The 13,094-nt window shown below is 38.8% G+C and overlaps 1 protein-coding gene across 3 annotated transcripts; it reads left to right on the top strand.

Moving 5' to 3' along the window:
* The first annotated feature begins 322 nt into the window (after positions 1 to 322).
* On the top strand, positions 323 to 11,434 carry lim2.5 (lens intrinsic membrane protein 2.5). 3 transcript variants are annotated; one of them, XM_062064080.1, is made up of 5 exons: positions 323 to 475; positions 716 to 913; positions 3,247 to 3,396; positions 3,546 to 3,680; positions 11,286 to 11,434. In XM_062064080.1, the coding sequence occupies exons 2-5, from the start codon at positions 736 to 738 to the stop codon at positions 11,345 to 11,347; spliced, it is 525 nt and encodes a 174-aa protein (XP_061920064.1). In that variant the 5' UTR covers positions 323 to 475; positions 716 to 735; the 3' UTR covers positions 11,348 to 11,434. The 3 variants fall into 3 exon arrangements, with proteins under 3 accessions (XP_061920064.1, XP_061920063.1, XP_061920065.1); XM_062064079.1 differs by having other exon boundaries at positions 677 to 913; XM_062064081.1 differs by lacking the exon at positions 323 to 475 and having other exon boundaries at positions 493 to 913.
* Positions 11,435 to 13,094: the final 1,660 nt, after the last annotated feature.

Genomic DNA, 13,094 nt, shown 5'->3' with positions numbered 1-13,094 from the left:
AGCAGACACATTTTGTGTAATGTGTAGTCCAACATAACATATGACATCCCATAGATGTATGTATACATGTATGTCATTAGTGTGTCCCCTCCCCCGGTGGTCCAGGCACTGAAAGAAAAGGTCGCACCTCAGCAGCTTCCATTGACCACACAGCAGGACTGCAAGCCTTTGCACATCCGCGCTTCCAGAAGGCCCATCCCCCGCCCCGTCACCAACAAGCTCCCATCGCCATCCACGCCCCCCGCCTGCAGGAGTCACGTGACGGCAGGCCCGTCGAGCGGACCCTGTCGGTCGCCTCAAAGGATTTTGCCTCCATCGACAGAAAAGGAGGAGGGGATAACTTTTTGGGATTTGGCCCCGTGGTTCCTTTTTGCCATAGCGCTCGGTGCTCGCTTGAACTCTCCGTCACTCTCTCTCTCTCTCTCGCTCGCTCTCGCCCGCCCTTGAGAGAGTCAGGTCAACCTGAGGATTTGAGGTAAGCAACCTTGTGTTTGTCGGACATTCCACAAGTCCATACATGACGCCACTTTGTGCGGTCCAGCCTTCGGCTAGCAACGGTTGCCAAGGAGAAGTCGGACCTTAAAAAAACTTCTCCCGTCGTGAAAATCTTCCAACAGATAACCGGGAGCCGTCTGCCGTTCTTTTAACCAGAACGTTTGTCGGCTCACCTTTACAGTACGTACACACCACCGACCTGAGCTTCTCTCCGGTCCAGAACCTGTCCGAGGCTCGCTCATGATGTACAGCTTCATGGGAGGGGGGCTGTTCTGCGCCATCGTGGGGAACATCTTGCTGGTGGTCTCCGCGGCAACCGACTACTGGATCCAGTACCGCCTGTCGGGGAGCTTCGCCCACCAGGGTCTGTGGAGGTACTGCATGTCGGGCAAGTGCTACATGCAGACCGACAGCATCGGTAAGACCCTTCCTTTGGAACACAACATCAGTTAAAGAGGCCAATAAAACGTTTGTTTTCGTTACCTCATTTAGTTCATCAAGAAGGTCAATAAATTAAGAACAGAGACCTAAAACCAGAAATCTGTCAAAAAGGTATGGCTTTGTTTATACATTTATCATTATTAATCTACACTATTTTCCAAAAGTCTCCTTATTATGCAAGACCAACTTTTCCTGCCTATTGGTACCGGTTTTGGTGTATTTGGGCTCTGCATACATCCTGAAAATTTGAAATCAAACCATAGAGGTATGGCGGAGATATTTATAAAACAATCTTGCCCAATTTAGTACTTCCTCCAGTATGCCCAATTTGTGACGATTTATCCATATACGGTCAAGTCTGACCCGAAGAGCTTTGCGCGAGTCTGTCGGCGGCCAACAAAAGTAAGTAAGTGGCCATTAATTGTACACCAATGCAAACACATGCACAGCGTTTACGTCTACGACCAAACCCAAACAACCTTCCCTAGTCATGGTGCAAAAAAAACAAAAAAAAAAATGTCAACAAACATAGTCACACATAACACACCCTGATCATTGCATTTGTGGATATTATTTTTAAAAAACAAAAAACGTCAAATCAGCATTAAAAATCCATGTTTGGCGCATTTTAGCTGCTTGATATTTCTGATTGATTACAAAACTTTAAGAAGTAAACAATGTAGGGGTCGGATTTATACATGATCTTAATAACCAATTATTTTAATTATTAATTATATATCCATTATATAATAATATATAGTTACTTTATAATAATAATAATAATAATAATAGATTTTATTTGTAAAAAGCACTTTACATTGAGTAAACAACCTCAAAGTGCTACAGTGCATTAAAAAAAAAAAGAAAATAGAATAAAAACAAAACAACAACGCTAAAACCACAACCCCAACAAGTAAACAAATAGTAAAAAAAAAATTTTTAAAAAAATAGAACAGCCTAATAGCTAGAACTACCACACATATATCTAAAAAAAAAAGCTTTTTTTTAAAAAATAAGAAGGGTTTTTAAGCCTTTTTTAAAAGCATCCACAGTCTGTGGTGCCCTCAGGTGGTCAGGGAGAGCGTTCCACAGACGGGGAGCGGCGGAGCATTTGGCCAAATGTTTTAAGCTCAACGTCATGAGTAAGTAAGGTAAGAAAAGGGAAAAGATTGTTGAAAGACATATTTGCAGAGTACGTCGCATTAAAACTACTCTTAGAAGTACAATTGATCCCAAAAGTTACTCAAGTAGATGTAACCGAGTAAATGTAGCGCGTTACTACCCACCTCTGTTACTACCCACCTCTGTTACTAACCACCTCTGTTACTAACCACCTCTGTTACTACCCACCTCTGTTACTACCCACCTCTGTTACTAACCACCTCTGTTACTACCCACCTCTGTTACTAACCACCTCTGTTACTACCCACCTCTGTTACTACCCACCTCTGTTACTAACCACCTCTGTTACTACCCACCTCTGTTACTACCCACCTCTGTTACTAACCACCTCTGTTACTACCCACCTCTGTTACTACCCACCTCTGTTACTACCCACCTCTGTTTCTACCCACCTCTGTTTCTACCCACCTCTGTTACTACCCACCTCTGTTACTAACCACCTCTGTTACTAACCACCTCTGTTACTACCCACCTCTGGTTAGGACGACAACCACAAAAAGAGAATTGCAATTTTAACTGGAAAATTCCCACCAAAATGTTGATGGTCCTCCTATCTGTGCCCTGGACCTCGGACCTCTGGCCGGGGGTCGCCCTGCTGGCCATCCACCTGTTGGCCACACCTGCCGTTTGACATGACATCCACCTGTTGGCCACACCTGCCGTTTGACATGACATCCACCTGTTGGCCACACCTGCCGTGTGACATGACATCCACCTGGCTTGCACACCTGCCGTGTGACATGACATCCACCTGTTGGCCACACCTGCCGTTTGACATGACATCCACCTGTTGGCCACACCTGCCGTTTGACATGACATCCACCTGTTGGCCACACCTGCCGTTTGACATGACATCCACCTGTTGGCCACACCAGCCGTGTGACATGACATCCACCTGTTGGCCACACCTGCCGTGTGACATGACATCCACCTGTTGGCCACACCTGCCGTGTGACATGACATCCACCTGTTGGCCACACCTGCCGTTTGACATGACATCCACCTGTTGGCCACACCTGCCGTTTGACATGACATCCACCTGTTGGCCACACCTGCCGTTTGACATAACATCCACCTGTTGGCCACACCTGCCGTGTGACATGACGTGTGTGTACTTCCTGTCCCCAGCCTACTGGAACGCCACGCGGGCCTTCATGATCCTGTCGGCCATGTCCTGCTTCGCCGGCATCATCGCGGGCATCTTGTCCTTCGCACATTTCTCCGCCTTTGAGAGGTTCAACCGCTCCTTCGCCGCCGGGATCATGTTCTTTGTTTCAAGTGAGTGGAGGACCAGTGTGTGTCATATTGATGAGCCTCTTGTGTGTCATATTGATGAGCCTCTTGTGTGTCATATTGATGAGCCTCTTGTGTGTCATATTGATGAGCCTCTTGTGTGTCATATTGATGAGCCTCTTGTGTGCCGCCAGCTCTCTTCGTCCTGCTGGCCATGGCGGTCTACACCGGCGTGACCGTCAACTTCCTGGGCAAGCGCTTTGGCGATTGGCGCTTCTCCTGGTCTTACATCCTGGGCTGGGTGGCTCTGCTCATGACCTTCTTTGCAGGTGGGTCCTTGGCTCACGTCAGGTGGGTCCTTGGCTCACGTCAGGTGGGTCCTTGGCTCACGTCGGGTGGGTCCTTGGCTCACGTCGGGTGGGTCCTTGGCTCACGTCGGGTGGGTCCTTGGCTCACGTCGGGTGGGTCCTTGGCTCACGTCGGGTGGGTCCTTGGCTCACGTCGGGTGGGTCCTTGGCTAACGTCAGGTGGGTCCTTGGCTCACGTCAGGTGGGTCCTTGGCTCACGTCAGGTGGGTCCTTGGCTCACGTCAGGTGGGTCCTTGGCTCACGTCAGGCGGGTCCTTGGCTCACGTCAGGTGGGTCCTTGGCTCACGTCAGGTGGGTCCTTGGCTCACGTCAGGTGGGTCCTTGGCTCACATCAGGTGGGTCCTTGGCTCACGTCAGGTGGGTCCTTGGCTCACGTCAGGTGGGTCCTTGGCTCACGTCAGGTGGGTCCTTGGGTCACGTCAGGTGGGTCCTTGGCTCGCGTCAGGTGGGTCCTTGGCTCACGTCAGGTGGGTCCTTGGCTCACGTCAGGTGGGTCCTTGGCTCACGTCAGGTGGGTCCTTGGCTCACGTCAGGTGGGTCCTTGGCTCATGTCAGGTGGGTCCTTGGCTCACGTCAGGTGGGTCCTTGGCTCACGTCAGGTGGGTCCTTGGCTCACGTCAGGTGGGTCCTTGGCTCACGTCAGGTGGGTCCTTGGCTCACGTCAGGTGGGTCCTTGGGTCACGTCAGGTGGGTCCTTGGCTCACGTCAGGTGGGTCCTTGGCTCACGTCAGGTGGGTCCTTGGGTCACGTCAGGTGGGTCCTTGGCTCGCGTCAGGTGGGTCCTTGGCTCACGTCAGGTGGGTCCTTGGCTCACGTCAGGTGGGTCCTTGGCTCACGTCAGGTGGGTCCTTGGCTCATGTCAGGTGGGTCCTTGGCTCACGTCAGGTGGGTCCTTGGCTCACGTCAGGTGGGTCCTTGGCTCACGTCAGGTGGGTCCTTGGCTCACGTCAGGTGGGTCCTTGGCTCACGTCAGGTGGGTCCTTGGGTCACGTCAGGTGGGTCCTTGGGTCACGTCAGGTGGGTCCTTGGCTCACGTCAGGTGGGTCCTTGGCTCACGTCAGGTGGGTCCTTGGCTCACGTCAGGTGGGTCCTTGGGTCACGTCAGGTGGGTCCTTGGCTCGCGTCAGGTGGGTCCTTGGCTCGCGTCAGGTGGGTCCTTGGCTCGCGTCAGGTGGGTCCTTGGCTCACATCAGGTGGGTCCTTGGCTCACATCAGGTGGGTCCTTGGCTCACATCAGGTGGGTCCTTGGCTCACATCAGGGGCCCACTAAGTTTTTACAGCCTGGGCCGCACACTGAAAAATGATTTCCATATTTTTTAAAACCAATACAATATATATCTTTCGGGCTCCCCTCAAGTTTGGTCCCCAAAATGGTCTCAGTCATAAGAATGGTAGAAATAAGTTACATAAATATATATATTTTAAAAAATCAACGCTTTAATCTCTACATCTCCTTTAGATCTATCCATCAATATAACGTTGTTTTTTTAAAAAAAATGTTTTATGCCCTTTTTGTTCAAGAAAATCCTTTTTTTCATGGCAAAAACACAAAATATGCAACATTTTCCACACAAAATATGAAAGTGGAATATTTGATGTGAAGTCAATGCAGCCTTAAATAGGTCAATCTTTCATAACATTGATTTTGATTCGTTATTATTTTTTTAACAATGGTTGTTTAAAAAAAAAATCCCACTAAATGACCTGGGGCCGTACTTATCAAGCTTCTTAGAGTGCCATTTTACACTTAAGTCCTGAGAATTTGCGAAATTTAGTCCTACTCTCAAACTTAAGAATAAAAGCTTTTTATAAACGTTCTTAAGTCTAAGAATCACTCCTACTCTCCACGATATTTAAGAGACCTTCAGAGGTGTCTTAAGTGGTTAGGAGTTGCCAGCAGGGGATGGCACTGAGGCGAGAGAGACGTGCGCCAACGTTCAGGGAACGGAACAATGTTGTTGTTTTTTTTGATGACGAGCAGCTGATCAAACGGTATCGTTTAGACAGCGGATATTATTTTTGTCACAGATTTAATACTTTTCGATTCCTTGTTGATTTCTGCATGTGTCTGCAGTGGGCTAGTATATATAGAGCCACCCACACCAGTTTCAAATGAGTTGCCTAATTAATGAATTGGAAAGAAAATGTTATGACAGTAGCGTATGTGTGTGGCCGTGAGGTGAGTGACGTCAGTGAGTGTGTGGGCGAGAGAAGAGAGGGAGCGGTAGCGTGAGTGCCGGCGGGGACTAGTTTGTTTTGTATTATTTTGTAGTTTATTGTCAAAATATACACTCCCATTGTCCACTTCAATATTTCCAAGATATTTCTTTATTCTTAGACAACGGATTCCATTCCGTGATTGGTCATTTCTATGGACACAGAAATGACGTCACCTAAAATTGCGTTTACGGCACATAGTAATGTCGTAATTCAGCTCTGAGTGTGACACTTAAGATTCAGTCCTACACTTCGCTGAAAGTGTGAGTAAGACGCTTGATAACTAACTTTTAAGTGCAGCTTTCAGCGAAGAATTTATTTACTCTTAAGTCAACTCTTAGCAGACTTCTTAGGAGTCATTCTGAGAAGCCTGATAAGTACGGCCCCAGGGACCCAAAAGGGTCTCAGTCATAAGAATGGTAGAAATAAGTCATATATATATTTTTTTAAATTCAACACTTTAATCTCAAGATCTCCTTTAGATCTATCTGTGTATATAAAGTTGTTATGTTTTTTTTATGTTTTATGCCCTTTTTGTTCAAGAAAATCCTTTTTTCATGGCAAAAACACAAAATATGAAAGTGGAATATTTGATGTGAAGTAAACGCAGCCTTAAATAGGTCAATCATTCGTAACAGTCAGACATTATTTGTTTGACTTTCAACCTTTATAGTTCTGCATCAACTTCAGATCTATCCATTGATTATACATTTTTATTATTTTTTTTAACATTTTTGTTTCTTTGTTTTATGCCCTTTTGTCATGGAAAAACGTTTTTATTGCAATACTCAAAATATGCAATATTTTCCCCAAAAAAATATTTGAAAGTGGAATATTTGATGTGAAGTAAATGCAGTCTTAAATAGGTCAATCTTTCATAACATTGATTTTGATTCATTATTATTTTTTGAGCAATGGTTGTTTAAAAAAAAAAATCCCACTAAATGATCAGGGACCCAAAAGGGTCTCAGTCATAAGAAATAAGTCATATATAAAAACAAATTTAACACTGTAATCTCTAGATCTACTTTAGATCTATCTGTTTTTTTTATGTTTTATGCCCTTTTTGTTCAAGAAAATCCTTTTTTCATGGCAAAAACACAAAATATGCAATATTTTCCACACAAAATATGAAAGTGGAATATTTGATGTGAAGTAAATGGAGCCTTAAATAGGTCAATCATTCATAACATTATTTTTGATTCATTATTATTTTTTGAGCAATGGCAGTTTAAAAAAAATAATCCCACTAAATGATCAGGGACCCAAAAGGGCCCCACTGAAAAAAGTGTTGAAAATGAGTCAGAAATTATTTGTTTTACTTTCAACCTTTATAGTTCTGCGTCAACTTCAGATCTATCTGTTGATTATACATTTTTATTATTTTTTTTAACATTTTTGTTTCTTTGTTTTATGCCTTTTTCATGGAAAAGGTTTTTATGGCAAAAACACAAAATATGAAAGTGGAATATTTGATGTGAAGTAAAAGGAGCCTTAAATAGGTCAATCATTCGTAACAGTCAGACATTATTAGTTTGACTTTCAACCTTTATAGCTCTGCATCAACTTCAGATCTATCCGTTGATTATAAGTTTGTTTTTTTTTTTTTTTAACGTTTTTGTTTCTTTGTTTTATGCCCTTTTGTCATGGAAAAACGTTTTTATGGCAATACTCAAAATATGCAATATTTTCCCCAAAAAAATATTTGAAAGTGGAATATTTGATGTGAAGTAAATGCAGCCTTAAATAGTTCATTCTTTCATAACATTGATTTTGATTCATTATTATTTTTTGAGCAATGGTTGTTTAAAAAAAAAATCCCACTAAATGATCAGGGACCCAAAAGGGTCTCAGTCATAAGAATGGTAGAAATAAGTCATATATAAAAACAAATTCAACACTTTAATCTCTAGATCTGCTTTAGATCTATCTGTCAATATAAAGTTGTTATGTTTTTTTATGTTTTATGCCCTTTTTGTTCAAGAAGATCCTTTTTTCATGGCAAAAACACAAAATATGCAATATTTTCCACACAAAATATGAAAGTGGAATATTTGATGTGAAGTAAATGCAGCCTTAAATAGGTCAATCATTCATAATATTATTTTTGATTCATTATTATTTTTTGAGCAATGGCAGTCTAAAAAAAATAATCCCACTAAATGATCAGGGACCCAAAAGGGCGCCACTGAAAAAAGTGTTGAAAATGAGTCAGAAATTATTTGTTTTACTTTCAACCTTTATAGCTCTGCGTCAACTTCAGATCTATCCGTTGATTATACATTTTTATTATTTTTTTTACATTTTTGTTTCTTTGTTTTATGCCCTTTTGTCATGGAAAAACGTTTTTATGGCAATACTCAAAATATGCAATATTTTCCCCAAAAAAATATTTGAAAGTGGAATATTTGATGTGAAGTAAATGCAGCCTTAAATAGGTCAATCATTCATAACATTGATTTTGATTCATTATTATTTTTTGAGCAATGGTTGTTTAAAAAAAAAAATCCCACTAAATGATCAGGGACCCAAAAGGGTCTCAGTCATAAGAAATAAGTCATATATAAAAACAAATGTAACACTTTAATCTCTAGATCTGCTTTAGATCTATCTGTCAATATAAAGTTTTTATGTTTTTTTATGTTTTATGCCCTTTTTGTTCAAGAAGATCCTTTTGTCATGGCAAAAACACAAAATATGCAATATTTTCCACACAAAATATGAAAGTGGAATATTTGATGTGAAGTCAAAGGAGCCTTAAATAGGTCAATCATTCATAACATTGATTTTGATTCTTTTTTTTTTTTTTAATAAAGGTTGTTTAAAAAAAAAAAAATCCCACTAAATGATCAGGGACCCAAAAGGGTCTCAGTCATAAGAATGGTAGAAATAAGTCATATATATATATATATATATATATATATATATATATATATATATATATATATATATATATATATACATATATATATATATATATATATATATATATATATATATATATATATATATATATATATATATATATATATATATCTTGAAAAATTCAACACTTTAATCTCTAGATCTCCTTTAGATCAATCTATCAATATAAAGTTATGTTTTTTTCTGTTTTATGCCCTTTTTGTTCAAGAAAATCCTTTTTTCATGGCAAAAACACAAAATATGCAATATTTTCCACACAAAATATGAAAGTGGAATATTTGATGTGAAGTAAATGCAGCCTTAAATAGGTCAATCATTCATAACATTATTTTTGATTCATTATTATTTTTTGAGCAATGGCAGTTTAAAAAAAATAATCCCACTAAATGATCAGGGACCCAAAAGGGCCCCACTGAAAAAAGTGTTGAAAATGAGTCAGAAATTATTTGTTTTACTTTCAACCTTTATAGTTCTGCATCAACTTCAGATCTATCTGTTGATTATACATTTTTATTATTTTTTTTAACGTTTTTGTTTCTTTGTTTTATGCCCTTTTGTCATGGAAAAGGTTTTTATGGCAAAAACACAAAATATGAAAGTGGAATATTTGATGTGAAGTAAAAGGAGCCTTAAATAGGTCAATCATTCATAATATTGATTTTGATTCATTGTTTTTTTTTTTTAACAATGGTTGTTTAAAAAAAAAAAAATCCCACTAAATGATCAGGGACCCAAAAGGGTCTCAGTCATAAGAATGGTAGAAATAAGTCATATATATATATATATATATATATATATATATATATATATATATATATATATATATATATATATATATATATATATATATATATATATATATATATATATATATATATATATATATATATATATATCTTGAAAAATTAAACACTTTAATCTCTAGATCTCCTTTAGATCAATCTATCAATATAAAGTTGTTGTGTTTTTTTCTATGTTTTATGCCCTTTTTGTTCAAGAAAATCCTTTTTTCATGGCAAAAACACAAAATGTGCAATATTTGATTTATTGGGGCCCTTTTGGGTCCCTGATCATTTAGTGGGATTTTTTTTTTTTAAACTTCCATTGCTCAAAAAATAATAACGAATCAAAATCAATGTTATGAATGATTGACCTATTTAAGGCTGCATTTACTTCACATCAAATATTCCACTTTCATATTTTGTGTTTTTGCCATGAAAAAAGGATTTTCTTGAACAAAAAGGGCATAAAACATAAAAAAAACATAAAAACTTTATATTGACAGATAGATCTAAAGTAGATCTAGAGATTAAAGTGTTGAATTTATTTTTATATATGACTTATTTCTTATGACTGAGACCCTTTTGGGTCCCTGATCATTTAGTGGGATTTTTTTTTTTTAAACAACCATTGCTCAAAAAATAATAACGAATCAAAATCAATGTTATGAATGATTGACCTATTTAAGGCTGCATTGACTTCACATCAAATATTCCACTTTCAAATATTTTTTGGGGAAAATATTGCATATTTTGAGTATTGCCATAAAAACATTTTTCCATGACAAAAGGGCACAAAACAAAGAAACAAAAACATTAAAAAATAAAAATAAAAACTGATAATCAACGGATAGATCTGAAGTTGATGCAGAGCTATAAAGGTTGAAAGTCAAACAAATAATGTCTGACTCATTTTCAATATTTTGTGTATTGCCAAAACATTGATTTTGATATATTATTATTTGTAGCTGCTGACGGAAGCAACATGTATATTTGATATATCATTTCATAGTTGGTGAGAATAAATAAATACAATGCATAAATATAAGTTCATATTGTACACATTAAAAGGTATTCCTTGGGTTAATTCATGCAAGTTTATGTTAAGTTGATTTATTGTGTACAAACCCATGTCAATTGAGAGGGAAACATATTTTTTGTTCCGGTTCGGTCACGTTGTTGGGGGGACAATTAATATGTGACGGACTGAAGGAAGCAGCACGAGACAACAAGTGTTTGATGTGGAAGACGTTAATGGAGTCTCGGACTGAAAAGAAACTTTATTCCCTCGGCGTTTATGAGGTATGATTATTACTGTTTTCTTTTTTGGAGAACTTATTGTATTTGATTTGATGAGTTCTGATGGCATTATATTATATTTGGCATCGTTGGCAAGGAGAAGAAGGCGTGGCTAAAATAACTGGATTAAGACCTTGGAGGGAGTAACATTATTTGTTGAGCTTTGAAGAAGAAAAAGAGCTCAGTGTTTGTCAACCTGCAACCTTTTCTCCGTACATTTCATTCTTTTTTTCAGGGTTTTTTTTTCTTACACTATTTTTTTTTACAATGTGCCATTCAAATATTATAGGACGCCTCCACAGGCGAAAAAGCTGGACACAAATGTGTTTGTGTTCTATTTGTGCAGGTATATTCTACATGTGCGCCTACAGGATGCATGAGTGCAGAAGGGTGGCTGGCCCACGTTGACCACTTGCAAACAAACAATGCAGCCCAACCGGAAACATTCTCATTGTCAAATAAAGCAATAGAATGTTGCTCACGCAATAAAACATGCATTGCATCTTGTCTTTTTTTTGTTTTTTAGGTTCGGGGGCAAAATAGACCAGAAAATGTGCCCTGGAGATATTTAAAAAATCCATGTCATTATATTATATTTCAATATGAATAATATTATTGTAAGTTCCTAGCTTAACGCTCCTATGCTTCCTCATCTTGCAGCAACAGCAAAACAACTCATTTTCGTTTAGTTCATTATTTACTTGAAAACAGGCGGGTTGTCCTGACTAGGGTTGCAAAATTCCGGGAATATTCAAAATTGGAAACTCTCCATGGGAATTAACGGGAATATATGGGAAATAGCGGGAATTAATGGGAAATTAATGGTAATAAACATCGAATGCAACTGGGGTTGCAAAATTCCGGGAATATTCAAAATTGGAAACTTTCCATGGGAATTAACGGGAATATATGGGAATTAGCGGGAATTAATGGGAAATTAATGGGAATAAACATTGAATGCAACTGGGGTTGCAAAATTCTGGAAATATTCAAAGTTGGAAACTTTCCATGGGAATTAACAGGAATATACGGGAATTAACGGGAATGAGTGGGAATTAATGGGAAACTAATGGGAATAAATATTGAATGCAAATAGGGTTGCAAAATTCTGGGAATATTCAAAGTTGGAAACTTTCCATGGGCATTAACGGGAATATATGGGAAATAGCGGGAATTAATGGGAAATTAATGGTAATAAACATCGAATGCAACTGGGGTTGCAAAATTCCGGGAATATTCAAAATTGGAAACTTTCCATGGGAATTAACGGGAATATATGGGAATTAGCGGGAATTAATGGGAAATTAATGGGAATAAACATTGAATGCAACTGGGGTTGCAAAATTCTGGAAATATTCAAAGTTGGAAACTTTCCATGGGAATTAACGGGAATATATGGGAATTAATGGGAAATTAATGGGAATAAACATTGAATGCAACGAGGGTTGCAAAATTCCGGGAATATTCAAAGTTGGAAATTTTCCATGGGAATTAACGGGAATATATGGGAATTAACGGGAATTAATGGGAAATGAATGGGAATAAACATTGAATGCAACTAGGGTTGCAAAATTCCGGGAATATTCAAAATTGGAAACTTTCCATGGGAATTAACGGGAATATATGGGAATTAACTGGAATGAATGGGAATAAATATTGGATGCAACTGGGGTTGCAAAATTCTGGGAATATTCAAAGTTGGAAACTTTCCATGGGAATTAACAGGAATATATGGGAAATAACGGGAATGAGTGGGAATTAATGGGAAACTAATGGGAATAAATATTGAATGCAATTAGGGTTGCAAAATTCTGGGAATATTCAAAGTTGGAAACTTTCCATGGGAATTAACGGGAATATATGGGAATTAATGGGAAATTAATGGGAATAAACATTGAATGCAACGAGGGTTGCAAAATTCCAGGAATATTCAAAGTTGGAAATTTTCCATGGGAATTAACGGGAATATATTGGAATTAACGGGAATTAGCGGGAATTAATGGGAAATTAATGGGAATAAACATTGAATGCAACTAGGGTTGCAAAATTCTGGGAATATTCAAAATTGGAAACTTTCCATGGGAATTAACGGGAATATATGGGAATTAATGGGAATAAACATTGGATGCAACTGTGGTTGCAAAATTCTGGGAAT

This window comes from Entelurus aequoreus, linkage group LG11, assembly GCF_033978785.1.
Source record: "Entelurus aequoreus isolate RoL-2023_Sb linkage group LG11, RoL_Eaeq_v1.1, whole genome shotgun sequence".
Lineage (NCBI taxonomy): Eukaryota > Metazoa > Chordata > Actinopteri > Syngnathiformes > Syngnathidae > Entelurus > Entelurus aequoreus.
Note: the sequence above shows the minus strand (reverse complement) of the source record. Positions and strands in the feature narration are given on the sequence as shown.

Excerpts from the sequence above, each read along its gene's own strand:
- lim2.5 (XM_062064080.1), top strand. The coding sequence starts at position 736 with ATGATGTACAGCTTCATGGGAGGGGGGCTGTTCTGCGCCATCGTGGGG. Across the intron at positions 3,397-3,545 it reads GATCATGTTCTTTGTTTCAA|CTCTCTTCGTCCTGCTGGCC; the intron begins GTGAGTGGAGGA and ends GTGTGCCGCCAG. Across the intron at positions 3,681-11,285 it reads GCTCATGACCTTCTTTGCAG|GTATATTCTACATGTGCGCC; the intron begins GTGGGTCCTTGG and ends CTATTTGTGCAG.